We start from the raw sequence: 26766 nt of genomic DNA, 5'->3' as shown, positions 1-26766 counted from the left end.
AAAGTTTAAAAATAACACTCATAATACGATTTTACAGAAATCATTGTGTTTGAACGATTTTTTTTTTTAATCAAAGGCAATGATTTTGAAAGAAATGTTTTTTAAAGAGGGTCAACGATGTCTTCTCCGATTACACAAGCCCAATTCCCAAATTCCCAACTTCCAAATTCAACCTAGAGATTTGGTCTAAGCTCTGGAAGCTCAATTCCCAAATTCCAATCCCCGTCTTAGCCTAGGTCTCAAATCGATTCTTCTTCGATTTCGCGCTGATGCCATCACAATTCACACACCACCAGAAACAACCCGACGACCACCGTACTTGATAGCATTCAACCTAGAGATTGGGTCTAAGCTCTGGAAGCCCAAAGATTCGAGCTCAAAATGGCTATCAAAACCTCGTCGCGACTCGGTTCTGCATGTTTTGTACTCGCGATTTCTTCTAATTTCTAAGTATTTCTATTTGTTGAAGCTTGTTTTTCGAACCAAGAATATACACTGATTCAGCTGTGTTCTTCCAGCTCGTTCTTAGTCACTTCCCGGCTTCAAGTAGAACATTTTCTGGCGAGTATAGCTACTGTTCCGTTCCAGATAAACTGCAGCTTCAAGTTTTGACATTTTTAAGCTCGATTACATCTACTAGTTCTCAAGTACAGCTTGTTTGATTGAGGTATAGCAATTGATTCGACACTTTTATGATTTAATGTTGCTTCAATTACAATCTCTTGCATAAAATCCTAAAATCCTTAAGGGGTTTGGAATTGGCTCTGGGGTGGTTTATGTTGTTCTTGCATCTTTCTCTGTAGCGGTAGCATGTGCATATTCTGAGCTTTGAGCCCACATGTGCATCTGACTTAACTGAGACAATCAAAGAAATTATCTTACACGGCTAAGAAATTAAAACAACAATTATAATAATTGGAGTTCTTGAAACTAATAGTTTCTTGTGTGATCGGAGCAATGGAAGTCAAAATTTCAAAGTATTCGGACTAATAGTTTCTAGCGATAACATTGATCCAAACATCTTGTGTATCTTGGATATGGAGGATGATCCTTTATTTATTTATAGATTTTGGAGTGTTTGGTGGGCTTAGATCCTTGATATTAATTTAACAATGAATAAAATTTTTATGATTATAAAATTAAGTTTCCCACCCATCATTATGAGTTTTTTTAAATTTTTTCTAAATGTCATGATAAAAAATCATATATTTTGTGGGGAGATTTCATCAATGACATCCTGACACAATTGGATAAGATTTATGAAGCCCTGGGTTGTTGCTTTCTTCAAACATGTCGTGCAAGAAAATTTAGGTGTGAAGTATGTGTTTCAAATACTTTCCAACTCGCCAAAACAATAGTAATTGATATTTAATATAAATTTATTTACATACAATGACTAAGGTAACATTTCCATAACTTAAAAAAATAAATGCATGTCCAAACTCAAAAATCACGAGCCTGTAAATCTAACTAATACCCATAAAACAAAATTTTCTCATAATTTCGAATTCAACATGTAAACTTTCACGGAGACGTTGTACAATTTTGAGATTCACGAAAATATACGACTGCAGACGAAGAATGTGTTATAGTGAATCAATTTTCGGATTGGATCTTTAATGTAGGAGATGAGAAAAATTAGATAACCAAATGACGGTTATGCGAAAATTGGTATTTTTGATGAAATTTTGATGAAATATTGAAATGATCCTGTTGCATCATTTAATTGAATAATACGAAATTACAATCAGCAAAAATCATAATCAATGATTGTCTCGTTTAGGTTTTTTTGAAGAACCTCGGTTTTATTCATGATCTGATATATGTCAATGTATCTAGAATAACAAATCTCAGGAGTCTAAAAATTTTGATATGTGATAATGATAACAACCTAAAAAATTCAATAACAAACGTTGTATTTAAGAAAGTTTTTCAAACTTTGTAAATTGATTTTATTGTTTTCTAATCGTTCGATCTATATAAAATTTATTTTATTTATTTTTTAATTAATTATTTAAATGCTCATATTTATAATTTTAATCATCAATTATATAAAATAACATCATGTTCACAGCGTGGGTAGATAATAATTGAAAATAATAAAGGGGATTTTGTCAAAAACTCCCTATTTCCATTCTCAACTTCCTCTTTACTCCCTACCCCATTAAAACTTTGTTTCAACTCCCCATATCCTTCAAATTTCCAAGTTTGCCCTTATATCTTTATTTTAAATTATTGATTTCTTTTTTGTAGTAAAAGGCCCATCATGCTTCCGTAAAATAAATTGAATCTTTTACCTTTTTGACTAGAGTACCACCGGGTTGTATCCACCGTTTTTTACGAACTGCTCCTCACAGTCCAACCACACGATCGCAACCGATGGTTACTAAGCAGATTCCTTCAGCAATACTTAGCACAGCTCTAATTCGTTTCCTACCTTAGAGCGTACAGCAAAAGATCAAATTTTTTGAAAATAATACATGATAGGGGCTAAGAGCAAAGATCTCTTTTATTCAAACACAAACATTTATTTATTACATAGTAACCTCCTGTAGAGGAGGAGAAACTTGTTTTAGCTACTTATCGTAGCTGAACTCTTAACACACATAAAACTTGAAAGAAAATATTACAACCTTGTATGAAAGAAATGGAGAAAATATTTGATGATCTTCACTTCCTTCTTCCTTCCTTATTTATAGAAGGCTCCTTCGGATTTGAACTTCGGATTTCAAATCTTCATAAGCCTTTACAGCTTGCATTGGGGACCATTTGGTGGTTGAGGGGTCCCTGTCTAGATTATTAATCTTGACATCAACTTCTCATCTTCCTTTATCTCTCTTAGATACCATTGACGATGAGTTTCCAGGATATCGGCAGTAATTTCATCTTTTTTATACTCTTTGAAATGATTTACTAACCATTTCAGTGCTTCTGCCTCTTTCCTCTTGTATGTTATTCTTCTTTTCAAAACTTTCAAATATACACGATACATTTTAAGTTTTGATTCTGGTGTGTTAACTGGTTTCCTTTCTGTCCTTATTTATGGATGAATTTTCGGGACCAGTTAATTTACTTTTATTCATTGGATTCCTTTTAAATTGGTATTCAATGCTTACTGAGTCATCCACCATTTGTTATTGGTGGTCTATTTGTCCTTTACCACTAATTAGTGGTTGTCTTGTTTCTACCACTCACATGGTAGTGGTCCTGCTTTTGTAATGGAGGATCACATGTCCCTTTTAATTTTGTCGAGGAATCTTCGGCTTTCGGCTTCCTCGAGGAAATCGTGAATGTGGTCCATCCCCACTTGTACTGGTATCGGTAAAGTGTTTCCGATCAGATCTCGGCTTGAATCCTTTACCAAATTCCGGTTCCTTCTGGTTTTGGCATTTTGGACAGATGTTTTCAGACCATCTTCCTACATGTGCCATATTACAGAATTTCCGACGAGTTTCTTTACTTGCCGGCAGCTTGCTATTCCACAAAAGATTTCTTTTCTTTTCAAATAGATCTTCTGCAAAACTTGTTTTTTTTCCTGTCATGGTATTTAACAGGAATGATCCGTTCACTGAATGATTGTAGAATTTGAACGGAAACTTGACTTTGTCCATCTCAGTGAGACAGACCCAAATACCCCAAGCTCTTCTGGTAGAAATGTCATCTTTAGTTATTGAAGACACCAGGGGTGTTTCTTCTGTCGGAGGGTCCTTGATAAATTTCTGGACATTCAAATCTGGCCTCCTTAGCTTGATGAAATGGAAGGCTTCGTGAGAACCTTTTCCTGTGGTTCTGGTGCTGTACTAAAGAAGTATAGCTCCAGAACATCTCCCCTGGACAAATAATCATTGTTTGCCCAAGTCTCGTGAACAGCTTCCTGGATCCATTTTGGTAGACCTGAAATTTCTGGAAAGCTGGGTGATGTAGTATAAACTGAGGCAAGAGCCCCAAATTCATACCATGCTTTAACTTCCTTTGGATATGAATTTTGTTTCATCCATACCCTTGGATATTTTCCTGAAACGTCAACCCTGCTTGTAGCTGGGTTAATGCCAATTCGTGTTTTTAATTTCTCCCAATTCTGCTGATAAACCTGAAATGGAGAAATTATACTTTCATTAGTATCAACCTTAGTTTTGCCTTTGTCAATACGAGGCCTAAGGTTAATCTCTCCCTCTTCAATCCCCGAGGTGAAGGGTTGACTTGAAGACTCAAGATAAGGATCAGGAGTCTCAATTTTTGTTTTGGCCGACTCATCTGATGATGATCCCGACTTAACACTTGTGCAAGGGGTATTTGAATCCCCCGCTACAGGTATAGAGTCCTGTACTCGAAAACTCTCCATTTGAGAAACCAGTGGTCTCTCAATGCCCTGGAGGATAGGCCTTTGCGTTACAGACCATAACTGAGTATATGCCTGTAAACATCATGTAATTCGATCAGAGACAATTCTCTTATCAGCTTGTTGTAGCCTTCCCGCAAATTCTGCGTTAACAGCTAACTTGTTGAACTCGGTTTGAAGCATTTCAAGGTGTTCCCTCAAATGCCTCTGCATCTTGATAATAGCATCAATGTCAATGCTGTCCATCTCTTGTTAAAAAATCTGCAAGAATATTTTCATGAGATTTTATTATTATAATATCAAAAATATAATTTTGACATAAAGCTTGCCATCGTAATAATCTAGCTTTCTCCGGTTTAGACTCAATTCTATTCCTCAAAAAGGCTTTAACTTGAGTGTTATCAACTTTCAAAGTGAATTTCTTTGCAAGTAAAAATAATGGCCATTTTTCAAAAGCCCTCTTTACTGCATAAAATTCCTTTTCGTTGATATGCCATCTTATGGCTTCTGCATCTGAGAATAACCCACTACAATATCTGCATGGTTGTTCTCCATCTGGTGTGAGCTTTGTTAATACTGCAGCCCACCAATGATCACTGGCATCGGTATATAATACCAGATCATCCTCGTCTTGAGGAATAGCCATCTTTGGAAGATTTTTGCAAACCTTCTTTAAATGGATAAGTCCTTTTGTGTGTTCGTCTGTCCATATAAATCTAGCATCCTTTTTCAATAATGGACTGAACACCTTCCTGTGTTTTGCCAGGTTTTTAATAAACATCTCAGCAAAATTAACAACCCCTAAAAAACTTTGAAGTTGCTTCTTGTCTTTGAGATTTTCTGGAAAATTCTGCACTTTTTCTACTATGTGCTCTTGCAGAATTATTCCTGACTCATCGATTTCAATTCCGAGGAATTCAATCTTTCTTGTAGCAATGACTGCTTTCTTTTCAGATAAAACCAGTCCTTCTTTCTTGCAAACATTAGAGAAAATCTCCAAATGTTTAACATGTTCATTCATATCTTTGGATGCTATTAAAACATCGTCGATGTAAACAAACATAAACTTGAAATAATCTTTGAAAAGATTATCCATCTTTCTTTGAAATATTTGGGGTGAGTTAGCCGATCCCATTGGTAATACTTCCCAAATATAATGTCCTTGAGGTGTGGAGAAAGCTGTGAATTTCTTGCTTTCTTCTTGCATCCGAATCTGATAGAATCCAGACTTGCAATCAAATTTAGAGAATATCTTGGCATTGCGAATGCAACTAATCAAGTGTTCTCTACTAGGTATAAAATACCCATCAAACTCCAGAATCTTATTAATTTCTTGATAATTAATAACCAATCTGGGTTTTCCTCGTTTAATTTCACCATGGTTTCTTACCAAAAAACCTGGACTGTTATATGGTGACATACCTGCTTTGATTAAACCAAGGTCCAAATGTTCCTTGATTATAATCTGCATATCCCTCTGATCAATGATGTTCATTGGGATGGGTTTACAACGGACAAATTCATACTCTTTGCCTTCCTTGATCTTAAGGCAAGCCCTGAGTTGATTTCTGTCCCACCATGCCAAGGGATCTTCGTTATAATTTTCTTTGATCCTCTTCTTAACATCTTCCAGTGATACCTTAGATTCAAACTCTACTTCTTTTGTGTGTAGAGTTATCTTAAGGCATTCTATATCTTCTGGTTGGAGTTCCTTATCTGCTCTTAACTGGAGCATTGTTTCTCCAAACCGTCTTGAATCCTTCATTTTTGGGTTCAGAAGTTTTCCTGAATCACCACGCTTGCTACGAAACTGGATTGGCAATTTTCTGTAAAATGCCTCCCGAAGTCTCTGGACTATGATTTTGTGAGCACATGGTGTTGTGAATACTAATCTTCTAGTCTCATTTTCCTGTGTATAGGATTTGAACATTTGTAGGAAATTATTTCCTAACAATATGTCAGCTCCTGTATCATGAAAATAAATTGGTGGTGTCTTTACCTTGTACCAAGGTGTTTGTCCAGCACCGCCAATCATGATTTCAGTCATCTTAATCCCTTTACATAAGATTAAGATTCTTCTGGAAAAATCTCGTCCAGCAATCTTGGGTAACTCTTCTTCCAAATTATTTGGAAAAACTCCTCGTTTTGCTGTACATATTCCAGCACCTGAATCAATATATGCAGCAAAGTATTCTGCCTTATATTGTTCATACAACATTCCTACTGGAATGTATATGGAGAATGGACTTGTGGTCATTGGATTTTCCACATTTTATCTTCTGCCATAAACTCCATTCCATACTCTAGACGTTTCCAAGGTTTATGTTCCTCGAGAAACTCTAGCCCAAGAATCAATCGTTCTGATTCTTTTCCTGGGATTCCTTGAATATGAACCTCCAATTCTCCGATATTAATCAGTCCTTGGTAAGTTCCTATCATTGGTTGTTCCAAATGGTATATTGAATTACAAGGAAATTGATTCCTTTGTTTTGTAATATCAAATACTATTTCTACTTCCTTCCAACCTTCTGGGCATCTGAGCTTTCCTATTGTAGAAAAACTTTTCAGCTCCTGTTGGGTTTCTATGACAGGCTTTTTATCCCATCTGTAACTTGTAATTCTATCTCCTTGAAAAGATAGTCTTCTTGGTTCTAATCTAAGACTTTGATTCCTTTGTAGAATCGGTTTGTCTTGGATCTGGATATCTGTTCCCTGTATTAAAGGAAACTCAATTCTTTCTGGATAAATTGCCTGCGCAACTTTTCCAAATATCTCAGGGATTTCAATAAATTCGTTTCTAATAAACAACTCAGAATGATGTGTATTAGATAGAGCATATGAAATCTGATAGGTAATAGAATATGGTCTATTGCCTTCTTTCATCAACCTTTTTTCCTTAAAATTCTGATGTAATGTCAAGGCTCGGCTGAAATCTCGATCTGCCAGGTTGTAGGCTATCCTTGGATAGATTACTCCTACAATTTTTCCTGCACAGAGGTTTCCTGAGATTGTTCCCAGTACTGAATCTTGTAGATTCCCCATTCTTTTATCGCATATGGCGATATCAATTGGTGAATCTATCCCTTCTTTGAAAGTAGCCTTTATCATAATCTGGATTGCTCCTATGTGAATCCAGGACATAGTCCTTGCTACTTCTATCTTGAGTTTTTGTAATTCCTCCTTTATTTCTTCGGAAGGAATTAACTGCATCTCCATTCTATTTCCTGTAAGTTCCATTGGGATTGCCATTTCCCTTCTAGAAACTTTATAGATTAGATGATGCTTTCTGTTTCTTAGGCCAAGACTTCCTAAGAACTTTTCTACCTGTCCTGCAGAGAAACCTTGGTATCTCTGTAAACTCGGATTTTCTCTCATGATTCTTTGAACCATGTTATGAGATATTGTTGTCTGGCTAAAAAACCCAGACAAATCTTCATGTGTTTCGTGTCGAAACACCTCGTCTTCAGTCAGATTCCGATTCTGTTCCATCAGATTCTTCTTGACTTAAGACGACTTCTTCTTCATATATACTTTCATCTGAGGCGATATCCTCAAATCGGTATACTTGAATAAGATCTTGGTAATAAACTGCTTCTTCAATATCCGGAGTAGGATTAAAACGTTTAATACCTCTTTTCTCATTCTCTGGACAATTGGTCGAGATATGACCTCTTGCTCCACATGTCCAGCAATTACAATCCTTGAAACTTTCATTGGCTCTAGTATGAGCTCTTCTGAAAGTTTTCTTTGTAGGTGTTCTTCCCGTGCTTCGAGATGAGCTCGATGCTTGGGATGATATCCTACTTCTTGATGGTCCGCTTCTTTGTCCAGATTTATAAGATCTGGCTTTCTGTCTAGACCATACGGTTCTTGGTTTCCAAGAACTTCTTCCACTTTGTGCATAAGGATGAGTCCTAAAACTTTTCCTTTTATGCTTCTGTGGTTTACTTCCAATAATTGTTGGAAGATCATTTTCCTTACAACACAAAGGAGTTCTTTTGTTGATACCCCTTAGTCGTTTGTAATTCTTTTGTAATGCTGCCATGTGACACCATTCTGCTAATTTCCCTTTAAGGAAAGAGGCTCTTCTTGCCAATGTATCTGGATTACCAGGTACGTATTCCCTTATGAGCATTTCTCTCCAAGGGCTTGGCATTTTTGCGAAGAAAAGCTGCATAGCTATATCTTCTTCGACTCCTGAATTCCATCTATATTTGGTGAATAACATAATGTATTCATCTACCAAACATATATCATGTAATTCAAGACTATACAGAGCTTGAGTATATTTTTTCTTCTTTTCTGTATCTTGACTGTTGAAATAGTCTACCCCTATAAAGTGTGCTTTGAATAGGGTAGCCATCTTTCCAGCGATCTCACTAAGAGATTCCCCAACTAGGACTGACTCTTTCATGTCTGCTGAAGTCATGTCCCAAGCAATTTTTACTGATCCCATAAGACTCATTTCCAAAAGTTTAATGAATCCTTCTTTGTTGAGATCAAGTGTTCCTGCTGCAATTCTCATAGCAGATGTCCTTTCGTCTATGAGATCTTCTCTGTTTTTGAAGTCCAATACATCAAGGTTAAGCATAACCCCGTAAGGATGTATAGGATCTAAAACAGTTTTCCCGTAGGGTGTTTGGTGCAAAGGAATTTGAGTTTTCCTTGCCCTTGTTCCCGCTGGGTGTGATCCTCCACCGGTATGAAAATCAGTCTGAGATTCTCTCATATTTACATTATGAGATCCCATACTTTCCCTTGGTGGTTCCTGAGAAGATGACCAGGTTATTGCAGGTGGTGTTTCACCTACTGCTGTATTCATCTTTAGATCTACTACTTTGAGATTTGCGAAAGATTCCGCAAGCTCTTGTAGATCCTCCAAACCAATCCTTTCTAAAGTTGTCATCAGATCAATTTCTTTTCTGAGACAGACTTGATTAAATTGATCATCTTTTCTTCTTCAGTTAAAGGTTTTGACACCACTCTGGCCTTCCCTTGTTGATGTAACAAAGGTTCGGTACCAAAGGATGGTGGTAACCAGCCTCCTGAAGTTCTTCTACTAGAACTTGGTTGTTGTTCTAGTTTCTGTATTCTTGTTTGAATATCCTTTAAGATTTCAAGAATTTCTTCTTGTTTTTCTAGGACCTTTTCAATCCTTTGAGGTACATAATATAGCATATTGCCATAATTTTGTACCGTTTTCTGTATTTCTCTAAGATCCAGAGAGAGCTTAGAGGAGTCTGGTACTATCTCCAGAAATTTATTATTCTGAATCATAAATTTTTACCTGAGGGTGCTGTTGCTTCCCTTCGTAGATCTTCTGTCTATACAGATCCATTGTTCTCTGAAGAATTTCTTCTGAGTAGATTTTGAAGTATGTTTTTACGGTTCTTTAAACCTTGTAAACGCATACCTTTTGTTCTGAGTTCAGTGAAGCATATACTTCGCTGTAATTCTTGTTCTAATTGATTTATTTCCAGGGAAATAAGTTCAATTTCGAATTGGATGGTAGTCCCTGGCATATTTAACAGATCATTGAAGATCTGGTCTTTTCGGCCTGTTTCTGATATCTAACGATAGTTAGATAAACTTGTGTGTATTCCAAAATATTGGAATATTTCTTGTAAATTATTCTCCTCGAACTAAAGTTCGGATTCATAATTTTTTCGAAATTCTCCTTCTCATACATTTAGTTACTAGTAATAATAAAATTTTCGTGTTTGAAATAAATTAATCATGCTCTGATACCAATTTTGAAGCGCGGAGGATCAATTAAAAGAAAATAGAGAATAAGGGTAGTTTTGTCAATTTTATAGGTTTAGGGAGTTAAAAGAGAGTTTTTGATGGCTAGGGAACTAGGGACAAGTTAAGTTTGGGTTTAGGGATTTATGAGCAATTTCCCCAATAATAAATGACAAAATAATATATGTAGTCGGCCCAATTAACATGGGTGTATTCAACCTAGAGATTTAACGACTTTTAATGACTTTTTTTAATAAGAGATTTTTGTGGATTTGACAGACATTTGTAGAATCTCACAGATTTCTAAACAGAATTCCATAGATTCCTGTAGACTTTTTGCAAGACTTTTGTAGACTTCTGTTAACTTTTTCAATTAACAAATAATGAATCACTAGTCAATTTAGAACTCAAAATTGAACTTCTCGATCCTAACCAATTCAACATAAATTATTAATTAATCAAAAAAATAACAATTTCTTTTTGTGAATATTAGATTAAAAAATCAAAATAGTATGACAATTTGATAAAATTTAAACAGTAGTTTATGAAATAAAATCTAACTTATATTGACAATATGATCTACATCGCTCCACATTTGATTTGCTATGGCATCTCTCCATGCATTAGCATTTGTCCGTTGTTGTTCTTGTGTATCGAATAATTCACCAAAGTTGTCAACTTCGTAAACTTGTTCTGATGAAGATGGTGGAACTTCAATCTCGGTTTCAACTGGAAATTCATCAGAACGACACTCCTTGCGAAGAAAATTGTGTAATCCAGCACAAGCCAATACAATCTCTGTCTGTGTCGTATATTTAAACGGAGGAGCAGTTTTGAATAATTTGAACCGCGATTTAAATATACCAAATAACCTTTCAATTACGTTCCTCAAAGAAGCGTGACGGAGATTGAACAACTCTTTTGCATCTTCAGGGTGGCGACCTTGGCCAGTGAAATCTTGGAGATGATAACGCACACCACGAAAAGGAGCCAAGAATTGACGTCGATTTGGATATCCACCGTCCACTAAAAAGAATTTACCTATCAAACCATATTTTGTAGGATCAAGTAACTAATGTATAGAATATATAATCCTAAAAAATAAAAATAAAAAATTAAATAAGCTAGTAGCATTAAAAAATAACCTTGTGTCACTTTAAGCCCGTTATTTCTTGATAAAGCATCTGTCAATACGTTTGAATCATGTGCAGATCCCTCCCATCCACTGAGCACATATATGAATTCTAAATCAAAGTTACATGCTGCTAAAACATTTTGAGAAATCGTCCCATGACGATTACGATAACTATTAGTATCACGCCCAAACACCGTGGCAGGAATATGAGTGCCATCAATAGCTCCAATGCAATCCTATAACAACAATATAATAATAATAATAATAATTACAACAACATCAATAACAAAGACAACAAAAAGAATTTCATTACTTACTTTGAAATAAGGATAAAATCTTGTACTCTCTCTTATTTTTTCGGGCACTGCAGATCCAGGTTTGACCATCATATCTGCTGCAATGCTATTTAATGCTTTCAACACCTTGTTGAAGTTTTGGCTTGTATTGTAGTGTGATCGTTCAAAGGTTTTACGAATTAAGCAATATCGGGTATTATGACCAACAACGAGTAAAAATACGGCAAGCATTTCTTCAATACAAATGTGTCTTGTATCTTGTAAATGTGTTTTCTCTCTAAGGATGTTGCACAATTTTAAAAATACATCGGGGTACATTCTATAAATCTCTCGAAAGTTTGTTGGATCTTCTTTCAATATTTTATGAATATAATCGTATCCCCTTGAAGTTATTGGTCGTCTATTTAAAGGACGATGGAAATGTTCACAATTCATGTTAGCTATATTCTTAGTTAAAGTATAGAGGCTCCCACGAACTTCAACTAACAAAAACCTTATAGTTTCGTGTAATTCTTCTTCAAATTCATCTTCTTCCATTTGTTCTTCTACTTCATCGACGTTGATATTTGACATTTAAATAAACTACCTGATATCAAACAGATAATTAAAATAAAAGAAACTCTATAAATTTATTAAAAACCATTCCATGTATCAAACAAGATATGTTCAAGAAAAAACAAAAAACTTATATAAATCATCCAAAATGCAAGAGTTTTCTACTAGATCAATAATTAGAAAAACAATTCGAAACAATGCGAATAGAATTTTTAACATAAGGTAACTATTTAAGAATTGTATTTCAAAACATACTCAGCCATTCAATTTATAATCTATCCATCCCGAACGCTCTTCAATGGTCATTTTCAAGAAATCCATCTTTTTTGATCTGGTATTGAGTAAATCAAGCACCTTATATCGAGTACGATTATCCAAATTTGGGACCTCCTTGATAGCATCCCAACAAGTGTCACCTGCATTCCCTATTGATTCTATCTTAGAAACCACCTTCTCAAGACTATGGGAGAACTCATGCATAGCATTTGGGTCAATACTTTTGAATGTGTTTGATTTTGCTTCAAACTCGGTCCTATCCCGTTTCCTAGTTGTTGCTGGAACCTCTGAACTTATGGGCTGAGAGGGTAATGATGAAATAGAGTCCTCGAAAAATGGAGGTTGATACGAAGATTCTTGTCCGTCGCTTTGCACGAAATATTCACCAATGTTGTGATCAAACACATAATCGTCTATTAAACTAGTTCCCCTATTTTCTTCTATCTCAAATTTTCTTGCATCAGTGTCATCTCCTACTCCAATTGAGTGTTTTCCTGTAGCAGTTCCAGTCCCAACCACAATTCTCAGGTCTTCATAATCCTCAAAAGTGTCTGTCCGATAGTGTTCATGTTTAGGGTGAGACTGGTAAAGAGCAAAAAATAACATCAAGTGTTAAGCTAGTTATAAATCTAATTGTAAATATAAATTTTATTTTTTTAAACTCGAAGACTCTCACCTTAAAATAATCTTCCCATACTTCGTCATTAGCCGTGAATTTCTTTGTCTCAGGATCCCATCCAAAACCAGAGTTATGACGCATAAGCTTACAATAACTGCTGTATCTTCCTTTGAACCACTTTAGACGACTTTGATATTGTGTAATAGTTTTTGCACACCCAATCTTGTCGTTCAGAGCGGGAAGTATTTTCTTTTCTACAGTTTTTTTGCTAAATACTCCATTCTTATCACGCCATCCTCTCATGGCAGCATCAACCATAATTTTTAGCAATTCATTGCTCTCTTCAATCGTCCACACATTATATTTTTCTCGTGAATCTCCCATTGATAGTATTACTTGAATATGCATAAGATAAAATATCAAGAACAACTCACAAAATTTTTTATTAACATTCTATAATCCATAACAAACCTAAAACTATGCAATATACGCATATTGAAAACATGATATTTAAATAATAAAAAAAACTTACAGAATATTAATTATATTCATTCAAACCTAAAACTATGCAATATACATATACTAAAAACATGATATTTAAATAATAATAAAATACTTACAAACGTTTCTGTACTAGTGAGGGGCTCTTTAAATTTGTTGAAGAGTTTCAGTGATCCATGGTATGATAAATGTTAGAATAACTATTTAACACTGTTGTTTCTGGAGCTTAGTCCTCACTGTAATGAAATGATTGCCTATTAGTCATTTAACATTCTGTGAGTTTTTTGTTGACGATTGTCATTTTCTTTGTTTCTGGAAGTGCATATTTTGCCATGTTCTTTTGTTTCCATTTGAGAACATTATGAATTTATGCCTTGTTAGTGGCAGCTTTTCTCCTCTTCAATTACTTGTTCTCAAGACCACCGAGGTCCAAATCACCTAATGGATGCCCACTTTTAATTCGATTATTATTCTTTCCTTGATGATGCACTGAGCTGATATTTTGCCAACTATCATTATGTCCTGTATTAAATGGTTGTCACCCCTCAGTTAAAATTTCAACATTCATCATTCACTACTGCATATTTTTTTTCTTATACACTGCATCTAGTTTCTAAAGTGCTATTTTGTTATTTTGTAATGAGGTTTTATGAAGGCGTAGAAGTTGGCAAGGATTGACATGTATGGGACTTTAGAAGAAAAGATTATGTCCAGTTTATTCACAGCTATAAAATGGTGGCCAGTATCCAATTCTAATCTATCAATATTATAACATACGCATACCAACACACAATATCTGAACAATTTTGTGCAACAACCATCTATGCCTGGCAATGAATTTGGAGATAGGGTTCACAATTTTTTTGCGCAAGACAATACATTTCAGGTCCAGCCTGAATCACTAGTGGTCGAAGGGAATTGGCCAGTGTTGAGCAACAATTTTTTAACATTAACCACTTCAATAATTTCTCTGTATGTCATGAACAGACATTGATAGAGGGCAAGGAAAAAAGAAAAAATGAAACACCATAATAATTGAGAAGTCAACTTGAATTTGTACAACAACAACAAAAAAATCATGACTGAAGAAGGGAATAATACCTTTGAAGGATTGAATTGTGCAGGAGGAAGAAGAGCGGCCGCCGATATGGGGTGCAAAAATTTGTCGATAAAAGTCTATCAAAATCTCTAGGGTGAGTAGAAGAGAATTTTTTATTTCTAATTGTTGTACCTAGTGTTTTAAATTTTGTACATAAAGAAATCTATAAGAATCATGGCAAATCTATGGAAATTTTGGATACTTGTAGATTTTCATAGAGTCTTCAAAAATCAAATTTGAATACCACTTTACTTTTAACAACTCTACAAATCCTAATTTGGATACCCCAAAACTTTTATAGAGTCTACAAAAATCCATGTTGAATACCTCTAGATTTCTAAAATCCATGAAAGTCATCAAAAGTAATTAAATTGCCTAGATTGAATACACCCCTCTAAGATTTTACTTGTTCGGGCTCATAGTTTTTGGAATAACTCAAATCAAAGCCCAGTTACCAAGTCCACTTACAGTTTAGAATTTAAACCGTTTGGTCGACTAACCTAACATCTAGCTGGTGGTGAGCAACGTGGATTGCGGCATTTCTTTGGTTTAATTAACGAGCCATGTCTACGATTTAAAAATTCTCGCACTCTCGCTTCATCTCTTAAACCCTAGCGTTTTTTCAGTGATTTTAACCAAAAGTTCGTACTTCTTGCAGTTGTTCTTTGAATTTTGAAGCTTTTGACTCCTGAAGATGAGGTACGCTAACTCTGATCGTTTCTATTTAGTTCGTTTGCGGTTCTTGTTTGTTTTACTCTAAAACCCTATATTTTTTTTAGTGGTGGTTTGACAAATTACACTTGAACCCGAGAATTCGTCAAAAATTTAATACAGATGGGCTATAAACAATCGGCCTAGGACGCAAGACTCTAATTGACATGAATATGTATTGAGAAGACATGTTCCTTGTATGCTTAATTTTCATGTTCCTTGTATGCTTAATTTTCTGCACAAATAAAGACTCGAAAATGTTTACATTTTTTGTGTTTTAGCCCCCAATATTTTTATTTTGCAAATCTAAAGCTTATTAAAAATCACAAAATTTAATTGTTTGTATTTTAATTTCAATTTTTTTAACAAGATATATAGGAAGCACAAGGACATGGACGGCCAAACGACAATACCATTATGTTGGCAATTATCTACAATGGCTAAAAAAGCGTTTAATCACGCATGATTAATTGTATTTTTTATATTTATATATGTTTATTAATTAGATTTACAATAATACGAGAGGCAAAATTCAACTAATTGGGATAAAATAATTATATCTATCATAATTTGTCGTTTTCCAGATTTTTTCTCTCTAATTTCTCTTGTGTTGATTAAATCCTCCAATTTTATAAAGCATCTCGAATATGTCCCACGAGCATGCATCTTTCCGCTAACTTTACTTTTGTGTTCCCACTTCAACTTCCTGATAAGTAGTGAACAAGTTTTTTTTTTACACTCGGCCCAGCATAACCCTAACCATGTTTGGCGTCTGTTCTCTCCTAATTCTATAGTTCTTCGAGTGTGTAATAATTAATAAATTTGTATTATGTTTGTGGTTATCACTGACTTGTTGGTGTTTTTTTCTCAATACATAGCAGATGACGCTTAATGAGAAGAAGTTTATTGAAACAGCGCTGCTTTCTGATCTTAGAATTGATGGGCGTGGACCATTTGATTACCGGAATGTGACGATCAAGTTTGGCAGGTGAGGATCTACTACACCATTTTCTCAAACATTCATTTAGTTACTTGTGCTCGTAATACTCTATACTTCCATCATTATGTTTTTAATGATTTCTGGGACATTAAATTAATGGTGATATGGGTTCGGTTATAAATTATTAAAGAAAATACAGCTTCTTTATTGAATCAAAATGATTATACTTTATGGACTGATTGTCCGCATCAAAATGTATTCTGCGATGCAATTGACTTCTTGAAAGTCTGTCCCTTGTGAAGTTTCCTGAACCTTTGGTTTGATGTGCTTAGCTCTTAAAACTCTAAGGTACATGCTAGGCCTAAACATTTTCCCAATAAAGTCCTTTCTGTTGCCGTTTTGATTTTCATTGGTGCTCGAGTCTCGAATTTTTATTTCTATGGAATGAAAGAGTGTCTTGAAAATGAGTTCTTTTGCACGTATCCTTATGGCTTCCGTATGATGATTGCTGATTTGCTGTCGATCATATGGCCGCTTTCAATTTGTATAAAATTTAAGTGCTTATGCAGGTGGAAGTTGGAAGATCATGATGGTAGTTTTGTCTATTTTTTAAATGAAACTGATGAACACTTTACCATATGAGTATACAGAACGAAGCACAATTTCTCATCACATGGTCTAAAAATTGAATGTAATATTATTTTTGTCAATATCTGCTATGCTTCAACCTGTTACTGACAACGGTTGCATCTTTTTAATTCAAATGAACAACTAAAAATTATATTACCTTTCAGTATGATATTTTTTCCAACTTATGGCTTAGCTATATGGGTGTGTAAATGGGCTTGAAGGATTTGTATGTGCACAGGGAAGATGGTTCATCGGAGGTGCAGTTGGGTCAAACACGTGTGATGGGGTTTGTGACCTCCCAACTTGTTCAACCTTACAGGGATCGCCCTAATGAAGGAACACTTTCAATATACACCGAGTTCTCTCCAATGGCAGATCCTTCATTTGAAATAGGTCGTCCTGGGGTATTTGCGGTGGAGTTAGGTCGTATAGTTGATCGTGGATTGAGGTAATTTCCACCTCTTTTTTTAAACTTACAGATCAGTGCTATGTGTTGGTGCATAATGTTATGCGGACTGCTTATCAAACACTGGGTTTGAAGTTTGAACTTTTATCTAGTTGTTTGAAAATCTGGAGTAAATTGTGATAGCGCATAAAGAGTTTCAGGCCATCCGTTTAAAATTTTGTGGATGAAATGTAGCTTAAAAATGTTGTAAAACTTGACCTGTTGATTTTGTTTGAAAAGTCTGCGCTCTATTTCCATTGACTTGTATCCAGCATTGGAAGAGGACAGCAAATCAAGTTGCTCATTTCTTAGCTCATAGAAGCTCCTACAGTAATAGCAACTTTGTTTTCATGGATTTCATTCCTCTTTTCTTGCAAAATGTTGTAAAACTTGATTTGTTGAATTATTAATGCAATCATGGTTTACATTAAAAAAATGTTATTGTTACATATGAAACATGAAAAGCGTGTTATAGGGAAAGCAGAGCTGTGGATACAGAATCACTTTGTGTTGTTGCCGGAAAATGGGTTTGGGCTATTCGTATTGATCTCCACATTCTAGACAATGGGGGGTGAGTTGGACATGGTACCTTTGAATTCCCATTGCATGATTATTTGTTTTTCTGCAACTCTAAAACCTTGTCTAATTTGTGTTTTCCTTCGCCTTTACCATAGAAATCTTGTTGATGCTGCCAATATTGCTGCTTTAGTAGCTCTTTTGACATTTCGAAGGCCGGAGTGCACATTGGGAGGAGATAACGATCAAGAAGTTATCATACATTCTCCTGAGGTCAGCTAATTCTTTATAAATTATTTTTAAAGATATTGTTGCATTGTAATCGAGCATCGTTGTCAAAGGGCGAGAGACGCCCCCATGCGAGTCCCAGGCGCAGTGATTCACTGCCTGGACTAGCCTTTGAAGTTAAGCACGTCCGAGTGAATTTTTTAAGTTAAGCACGTCCGAGTGAATTTTTTAAGTTAAGCACGTCCGAGTGAATTTTTTTAATTACTTGTTTAAAACAAATGGCCTAAGTTTAAACCCAAACCCTAGCACCCAACGCCCCAATACCTGAATCAGAAGAAGAGAGCTCTGTGAGCGCATCTACATCCAAAACAAACAGAAAAAAACCGAGTTCACATTTTTTTGATGAAGAAGAAAAAGTTAATGTTGATAAAAAAATGATGAAGTCCAAGAAGAACACAAGTGGAGTCTCTGATGATTCGATGGAAGAAGATGAACTTGATTTGGATGATTTATGAATTTTAATCATGCTACTGATTATTATGAACTTATTAATTATTTTTTGTTTTGTGTGACATTGTGACTCAATTTTTTCATAATTTAATATATTTATTCTAAGTTAAATATATATTTTTTTAAACTAAAAAATGTGCGCCTTGCTTCGGTAAAGCGCCTGACCTGCCTTGCGCCTCAGGCTCCATGGCCTAGGTGTGCATTGAGTCGTTGACAACTATGTAATCGAGTCACATATCATTGATGGGCTCCCACGAACCATTTTTAGGATCATTGATTGAAAAAAATGAGTTAGTTGTTTGTTGACTTGATATCTGCTTGCTGCTGTAAATTTGGTACATGTGATATATATTCTAGGTCTTTTAATATATATTTTACATGTGTTTTTCCATAATTTATAAAATTGCTTTCTTTCAGTATATTATATTACATAAAAGAGAATTATGTTAGGGTAGAGACATGTACATGGGATTTTGGAGGTAATGTTTCTGGGATAATTTATTGTCCCCCAGCTTTGTTCGGGTTCCTGGTCTCTTTCTTTTCTATGGAATTGAAGAACAGGAGAGAATATTTAAGTAACAATCTGACGGTTAGAGTTTCAAAGTTGCACATCTTTCTGTTTTATTGGCTTAATAGACCATTGTAGATTGGAAGAGCAAGTGTGTTTTGCTTTTTTTGCCTGTTTCTTATTTTTAGTTCTATGTTTCACTGCTTTATTACGGTGTCTACTGATTTTAAAGGGGTTTTTATTACGGTGTCTACTGATTTTAAAGGGGGTTCTGGTGGATTTTAATTTGCTTAGCAGGAATATTTTTCTTGCACTTGCCTTTGAAATTTAAAATTTGAGCTTGAATATGACTGTTGACTCTGACAGGTGAGGGAACCACTTCCATTAATTGTGCACCACCTCCCTGTAGCAATAACCTTTGCATTTATCGGTAGTGAGAGTACAGTGGTAAGAATACATTAACTGGTAGTATATTTTTCCTTGACTTTCCTTTTTCTTGTCTCTTCTGAAATCAATTGCATCCTCTATGCATTGTTTATGCTCTGACTCGTGTTTGTAGGTAATTGATCCATCAGACTTTGAAGAAGCTGTTATGGGAGGAAAATTGACTGCTACTCTTAATACAAACGGTGATGTATGTGCTATTCAAAAAGCTGGAGGAGATGGAGTCATACAAAGTGTTATTTTGCAATGCTTGCGCATTGCATCTGTAAAGGCTGCTGATATAACTAACAAAATAAAGAAAGCTGTTAGTGGTCTGCATAATTCATGTGTACACAGATCTTCAAAGATCTTTTCTGTTATTTGAAAGTTATCATTTCTTTTGTGCAGGTTGAGTCGTATAATACAGAAAGAGCATTGAGAAAAATCAAACGACACCCTGACCCAGTTGTAGATGTTAGCAAAGGTGCCAGAACGGGAGTTCGTAGTTTGTCAATAGAAATGGAAAAGACAAGATTGAAAATTGAGGATCGAAAGGTCAATCGAAGTGATGACATGGAAATTGAAACCCACTCATCGAAGAAAAATGGAACCAGGTTGGGTGATGCGAAATTTAAAAGTTTCATTGGTGGTCCATCCAGTTCGTAGAGTCTTGTTCTGTTTCCGCTTGTCTTATTTGTATTTCTTGGATTTTATTGAGATGCAAATCAGTCGGTCAATAGTTTTGTGCCAGTTAAGGTGGTGCATTTGTTTCACTGTGTTTTTTGTGTCACCCTTCTTTGATAATTTTGAAACAAATTCCGAATATTGAAAATTGCTGGAAATATAGATTTGAGTTTTGGGATGACGATAAAGTGAAAGGCAAATTGGGGGAACGTTAAGTCGGGAACTTTTGAGATGATTTGACATGCTGGGAAGAAAAATTGTAGAAAACAAAGATGGAGAGAGTATTATTTTAAACGAAAGTGAAGGGAAAAACCGTACATTCTTTGATTTGGAGTGGGAAGCTGGGAGAATTTAAGTTACGTGACAAGTGAAAGAAGGTCAAAGCTTTCCAGGAATATTCAGTGATCAGAAGTTTCCCCTAGTGCTAAATAGACTGAGTTCTGTGGGATATAAATTCAATGATCAAAAGTGCCCAGGAATATTCAGAGACCAGAACTTTCTCTGTGGTGGCATCTGCTGTTTCAAAATTGCTATTTTTCTTTTAAATAGCAATTATTAATGACAAGAAGATAGGATTATACTTTGTTGAAAATCTTTGAAATAATACACGATTTGATAGGTTCTTTAACCATCATTCAACACCATGGATTCAGATGTTCTAAGTAGCAGCCTTGTGTAATTCACTATAATTGCTAAATTGGGGTTAACTGATACTTGTCTTCTGGGATTTTTGGTCTAGGTCACCTTGCTTCGTCAAGATCCTGGTCCTATGGAAACAAATTTCCTTGTCCTGTCTGATTTTGAGACATCAACTTCAGTGAATTTTCGCTATTTGATTCTGGGTTTTATCATTCCCCTGCAGGGATCCGTATTTTAAGGGTATAAATGGTGATGAACTGAAAGCATCTCTCGCATCACGAGGTATTTTAGTTGTCTATCCTTTTATAAATATATTGCATGAGCACAACTGCACCTGTTCCTTTGAGGAGTGTGTCTGTGCGTCTAAACACCATTCTAGCCATATTTCTCCAATTAAGAAATATCCCAAGCTGTTGATTCTCTTGTCTTTTCAAAATATTCCTAGCAACATATGTAATTTATTTGATAATTGTATTGCTGAAGCCATATGGTTCAGATTTTAGAACTAGCATAGCATATTCTAGTAAATCATTATGTGTGGTGCAGCTGCAGCAACCTCTGTTGAGAAGATGGATGTGTTACCATCTGTGAAGACACAGTTCACTATGATTGATAAAACCCCTACTGAAATGGATTCCACACCATCATTGCAACAGACTATTGAGGCAGGAGAACAGACAATCAAAGTAAAGACTTTGATGGATGCAGTCAAGCCGAAGCACAGACGGAAAAAGAAAACCTATCCAAATCATGATTCAAGTTAAAAAATTTCATAATATAAGATCTCTGAGAGCTTGTAAGTTTTATCTATTCAGCATCTTTTCTATTCTCCAATAAAATTTTCTTTTTAATTCTATATGTTGGGAAAGTTGAGATATTTTCTTAAATTAGCCTGTGGGAGAAAAAAACTAATTGTGGAACAGTGCAGAGCTGCTCTGTTCTGGCTCTCTCCTTAGTTTCGTCGACAGGCATCTGCTACCAAAATTTAGGACCCAAACGTCAATATTATTTTAATTCAAATTTTTGGTTTTGCTGAGAAACAATTCTGAAAAGGTTGCACCTCCTCACTATGTTGGTTCCTACTGTGAATCAACGTTTAAATCCATAGAATCGCCAGATTTGAATTGGTAATCTTATGTTCATTTGTACGCCATATGAAATTATTCAGTAGGCTTTTACTTGCAAGATCCCCCATTACTGACCTTAAACCTGCGCTTGGTTTTGGAGGGCTTATTATATCTACTGGATTCGAATTACATTTGGTGTGATGCACGTTTTTGGCGTGTAGACAGAGAGACCATAGAGATTGCGCCGAAATGATGTATGAAATTGTTTTTTCAATCGTCTTTTTTGTCTAATAATTTTTTAAATGGTTTACTTCTAAATTGCTCTCGTAAAGTTTATTTTGAGTATATTTTTCCCATGTTTCATGACACTGGATTCTTTTTAATCCAAAGGCTCGTGTAAGTCCTCTTCTTTACAGTGTATTTGGCAACCAAGATTTGAGAGGATTTCATTAAATTTGGAATTTTAAAAATTTACTAAGCTACCTTTAGAAATCATATACACATAAATAAATCAAAGAAGTTTAGAAATTAATAATTCTTCTCTATTATTTGTATTTATAAATTCAAAAATTAATGATTATGTATTAATCATAGTGCACATAAAATAATAATTAAAAATCATCGAACAACTTCAAACTTTAACATGAAATTAATTATTAAACGTAAAAAGAGGATTTGATAATTACTATATTTTTTTTATTATTTAATCAATAAATAACACAAGAAACTTATAAAATTTAAAAGAAATATTTCAACTTCTAAAAAAAGTTAAAAGGAAAAAAAAGTCTAACAATGTATAAAATTTTGGTGTAGAATGATGTGTTGGATAAAAAAGTAATTGCATGTTTTTAAAATCCAAATCTCACCAAATCTTATAAAATTTGATGGGATTTGGATATACTTATGGAAACCCCATAAAATTGTAAACAAATCTGAATCTTTTTTTTGAATCATATTGCCAAACAGTAAAAATAAGATTTTGAATAACTTCATCATCTTCACATGGACGGAATGAATCTTTTTCTATGTTTAATGATCTAACAACCATTGGAGTACTTAAAGGATTTGATTTTATCCATATTAAAATATTTAAGGACCTTTTATGTGTAATTTGACCGTGAACAAATATTTTTCAAATTCTTTTTGTTCAACAAAATCCTTCATTTCAAATTCTTCCTTCAAGTACGACACAACTTCTTGAATTTCCTTATTCGTTCTTATGATGTTTAAATCATCAACATATACAACAATAATTAAGCATCCGGATGTTGTTTTCTTAATGAAAACACAATAAAATATTGAATTGTTTACATATCCCTTTTTCATGAAGTGTTCACTTAGCCAATCATACCATATTCGGCCGGATTGCTTTACCTATATAATGATCTTTGTAATTTCACATAATAACATTCTCTGGGTTTTGATCCTTATAAGTAAGTTGTGACAACATCCATAAGACGTATCTCTAAATTTTCAAATACCTCCAAGCTAATCAAATACCGAAATATAATTGCATCCATAACAGAAAAATACGTTTTTTCATAATCAATTTCAGACATTTGAGAAAAATCTTGTGCAACAAGTCGAGCTTTATATCTTTCTATTTTATTTTTCTCATTTCGCTTTCGAATAAAAACCCATTTGTACCTAACGGATTTTACACCTTCAGGTGTAAGGACTATAGGTCCAAAAACTTTACGTTTATTTAGCGAATCCAATTCAACCTAGATGATATCTTTTCATTTTATCTAGTCATGTCGATTTTTACATTCACCAAAAGATTTTGGTTCATGATTTTCATTGTCATTTATGATGTCAAATGTCACATTATAAGAAAATATATCATCATTTTTTTTTATATATTTTCGGTTCCATTTTTTTACAGTATTAATATAATTGATAAAAATTTCACGATTCTCATTAGTTTGTGATTCTGACGGAACATTTTCATCATCATGTATTTATGTCGGAATATCATTATCTATTTTGTGATCATCGTGTTTCTCTATGATTTTTCTTTTTCGATGATTTTTATCCTTGGAACCGATTGACCTTCCACGCTTCAAGCGTTTAATGACATTATGAGTGTCTTAATTTTTTTTCTTTGAAATTTCAATTCGAGCAAAGGCATTTACAACATGTATATATGATTTAGTGACCCCTTTTATATCTGCAAATGCATCTAGCATTTGATTTGCTATTCTTTGCAAGTGCACAATTTGTTGTACATCTTTCTCACATTGTTTAGTTCTTGGATCCAGATGTAACAATGATGATGTATATCATGTAATTTCTTTTTCGATATGTTTCTTTTCTCCCTTTAACATTGGGAAGATTTTCTCACTAAAATGACAATCAACAAAACATGCTGTAAACATGTCGTATGTCTGAAGCTCAAGATATCGAATGATTGATGGACTATCATAACCCACATAAATTTTGATCTTTCTTTGAGGTCCCATTTTTGTTCATTGAGGCTGTGCAATAGGCACATATACCATACATCCAAAAATTCTTAGATGAGAAATGTCTGGTTTTTTTTTTTACCAAAGGCAAGCTGCAATGGGGAGTATTTATTACATGCACTTGATCTGATGTGAATTAAAGCAGCAGCATGTAAAATTGCATGTCCCCATATAGAAACAGAGAATTTTGTTTTTATAATCATTGGTCTAGCAATCAGTTGTGGACACATATATTTCTCATTTTCTTCATTTATTGTCTGAGTATCATATCCATGGGAATATATGTCATTAAAACTCAACAATTTTTTTTTATTATGGTGAATACAAAGCATCATTTATCAAAATTTTTGTACCATTAGGTAACCAAAAATGTGCTTTACCACAAGCTTTTATCAAGTCTACAGGACCTGATATTGTATTCACCATTGTTTTCGTTGGTTTTAGTTCCAAGAAATATCTTTTATCTCGGAGAATATTGTGTGTTTTATAACTATCAGGTATACAAACTTCCATGAGATTAGTTCCTTGTTTAGCTTTGTTCATAGCAGTTTCCATATTTGAACTTCAAAAAAGTATGCAATGAAAAAAACTACTTACAATACATATGTAGTTTATTGAAAAATATAAGACATATCATAATTACATAATAAAACATTAGCATATGAGCACATGAAAAAAAAAATATTTTACATTTCAATTACATCAATATATTGATCATTTTCAGAGAAATCATTCAGAAAATCTGCAGAATCAAAATGAGTTGAATAACTCAAACGATCACTATGTTCAGTGAAGTTGGTCTTTTTTTGTTTCCCCTTTATCGATTCTTTATAGAACTTACAAAGTTGATCAGGAGCTCGACAAATACGAGACAAATGTCTTGGAGTACCGCATCTAAAACAACAACTTTTAAATCGTTTTCAGTTATTTTCATTAACACTCATGTTCGCATGATGCCTTTTCAGTGGGAGGTTCGTGACGCCTTTTTGAGATGAGTTATAAAAGTAACTATCTCGATTATTTTAAAAACCACGGCCGCGACCACGACCACGACAACTTCCACGTCCACGACCACGACCTCGACCAAAACCTTAACCTTGTCTCTGAATTTGATTTTGGTTTCCAAGTTTAAATTCAATTTTACTTACAGCATTTACTTCTGGAAATATTGTTGATCCAGTGAGTCCAGACCGATGATTTCTCATTAGCAGCTCGTTTTTATTTTCCGCCACAAGAAGACATGCGATAATTCAGAATATCTCGCAAATCCACGCGCTCTATATTGTTGCTGTAGAGTTATATTTGATGTGTGGAAAGTGAAAAATATTTTCTCAAGAATTTCCGATTCTGTAACCTCATGCCCACAAAATTTTAATTGCGAGATTATTCGATAAATCGTCGAATTGTAATAACTGACTTTCTTAAAATGTTAGAATCTTAATGTATTTTATTCATCACGAGCGGTCGGAAGTATAACTTCATTTATATATTCAAATCTTTTTTTAAATTCTTTCCATAATTCCATGATTCAATTAGATATTCACATTTTAATCCTTCATCAAGATGTCGAGGCAAAAATATCATAGCTTTTGCTTTTTCTTGTGATGATGAGATACTATTTTCTTTAATGGTCTCACTTAGATCCAATGATTCAAGATGCATTTTTATATCGAGAGTCCATGACATATAATTTTTTCCAGTAATATGGAGCGGAACAAATTCGAGCTTTACCAAATTTGTCATGGTGGTACTATAAAAAACAATGCATTTTATTAGTTAAGTTATAAATTTATTAAAATGACAATACAAAGTAACAGATAAATTATAAGTACAAGCATTCTTAAAAATAAAGAAAAAACAAGAGGATGATATGTTAGAGTAGGTGCCCGTCGAGTCAAGTGTTGGCCGATGATTCATGTTGAAAATATATGTATAAAAAATCTTTATTTTAATTATATTTGAAATTATTGTTTTGGCACATCTTTATCTGTATAACCATGCTAGTTGCATAGATAAAATCCTTGAATATACGAATAGTAGAAAGAATATAAGATGCTCATATGATAAGTATCATGAAACTCATATTTGGAATAATGTATATTCTAAACAGTTCTTAGTCGATTTAGCCGCTATTAAGAAGGATAAATGCCGATCTAGTTTGAGACTAGTATCTGTGATGTGGGTACCATGTCTCGTTGGTAGGGGACATTGTGATGTCCGAGCATGCAGATAGGTTCTCTTTGTAGAGTGCACTGAACAACCTTCCATAAAGGACTTTCCAAGTGGTTCTCACTCATCGAGTGGAAACGTCCTGGTTTATGGTTGTACATCATTAGTTCTTATGACCCGGGACAAAATTGTGACTCTATATGCTAGCATTGCACTTTGACTTTTTTACCGACTCATATGAGGTCATCAAGTGGCAAGGTTGGGTGTTC

The 26766-nt window shown here is 34.4% G+C and overlaps 2 protein-coding genes across 10 annotated transcripts; one reads left to right on the top strand and one right to left on the bottom strand.

The window, feature by feature from the left end:
• The first annotated feature begins 165 nt into the window (after positions 1 to 165).
• Positions 166 to 21839, top strand: LOC140830422 (exosome complex component RRP45B-like). 9 transcript variants are annotated; one of them, XM_073193746.1, is made up of 12 exons: positions 166 to 409; positions 519 to 667; positions 15221 to 15261; positions 16155 to 16261; positions 17082 to 17291; positions 17764 to 17859; positions 17963 to 18077; positions 19417 to 19497; positions 19610 to 19798; positions 19882 to 20135; positions 21020 to 21078; positions 21343 to 21839. In XM_073193746.1, the coding sequence occupies exons 4-12, from the start codon at positions 16155 to 16157 to the stop codon at positions 21558 to 21560; spliced, it is 1329 nt and encodes a 442-aa protein (XP_073049847.1). In that variant the 5' UTR covers positions 166 to 409; positions 519 to 667; positions 15221 to 15261; the 3' UTR covers positions 21561 to 21839. The 9 variants fall into 9 exon arrangements, with proteins under 9 accessions (XP_073049847.1, XP_073049829.1, XP_073049838.1 ...); XM_073193728.1 differs by having other exon boundaries at positions 166 to 667; positions 16152 to 16261; XM_073193737.1 differs by lacking the exon at positions 15221 to 15261 and having other exon boundaries at positions 166 to 667; positions 16152 to 16261.
• LOC140807766 (uncharacterized protein At2g29880-like) lies at positions 12323 to 13346 on the bottom strand. Its single transcript, XM_073164735.1, has 2 exons — positions 13020 to 13346; positions 12323 to 12925 (listed from the first exon to the last, which is right to left on the bottom strand). The coding sequence occupies exons 1-2, from the start codon at positions 13344 to 13346 to the stop codon at positions 12323 to 12325; spliced, it is 930 nt and encodes a 309-aa protein (XP_073020836.1).
• Positions 21840 to 26766: the final 4927 nt, after the last annotated feature.

Source organism: Primulina eburnea, chromosome 1 (assembly GCF_022965805.1).
Source record: "Primulina eburnea isolate SZY01 chromosome 1, ASM2296580v1, whole genome shotgun sequence".
NCBI lineage: Eukaryota > Viridiplantae > Streptophyta > Magnoliopsida > Lamiales > Gesneriaceae > Primulina > Primulina eburnea.
The sequence above is the reverse complement of the archived record's forward strand: the minus strand, read 5'-3'. Positions and strand labels throughout refer to the sequence as shown.

Bases quoted from the DNA above. Each gene is read 5' to 3' on its own strand.
- LOC140807766 (XM_073164735.1), bottom strand. From the start codon at position 13,346: ATGGGAGATTCACGAGAAAAATATAATGTGTGGACGATTGAAGAGAGC. The intron at 12,926-13,019 runs GTGAGAGTCTTC...GCTCTTTACCAG, and splicing joins TATGGGAAGATTATTTTAAG to TCTCACCCTAAACATGAACA.
- LOC140830422 (XM_073193702.1), top strand. The intron at 16,262-17,081 runs GTGAGGATCTAC...GTATGTGCACAG, and splicing joins GTGACGATCAAGTTTGGCAG to GGAAGATGGTTCATCGGAGG. The intron at 19,498-19,609 runs GTAAGAATACAT...TCGTGTTTGTAG, and splicing joins TCGGTAGTGAGAGTACAGTG to GTAATTGATCCATCAGACTT.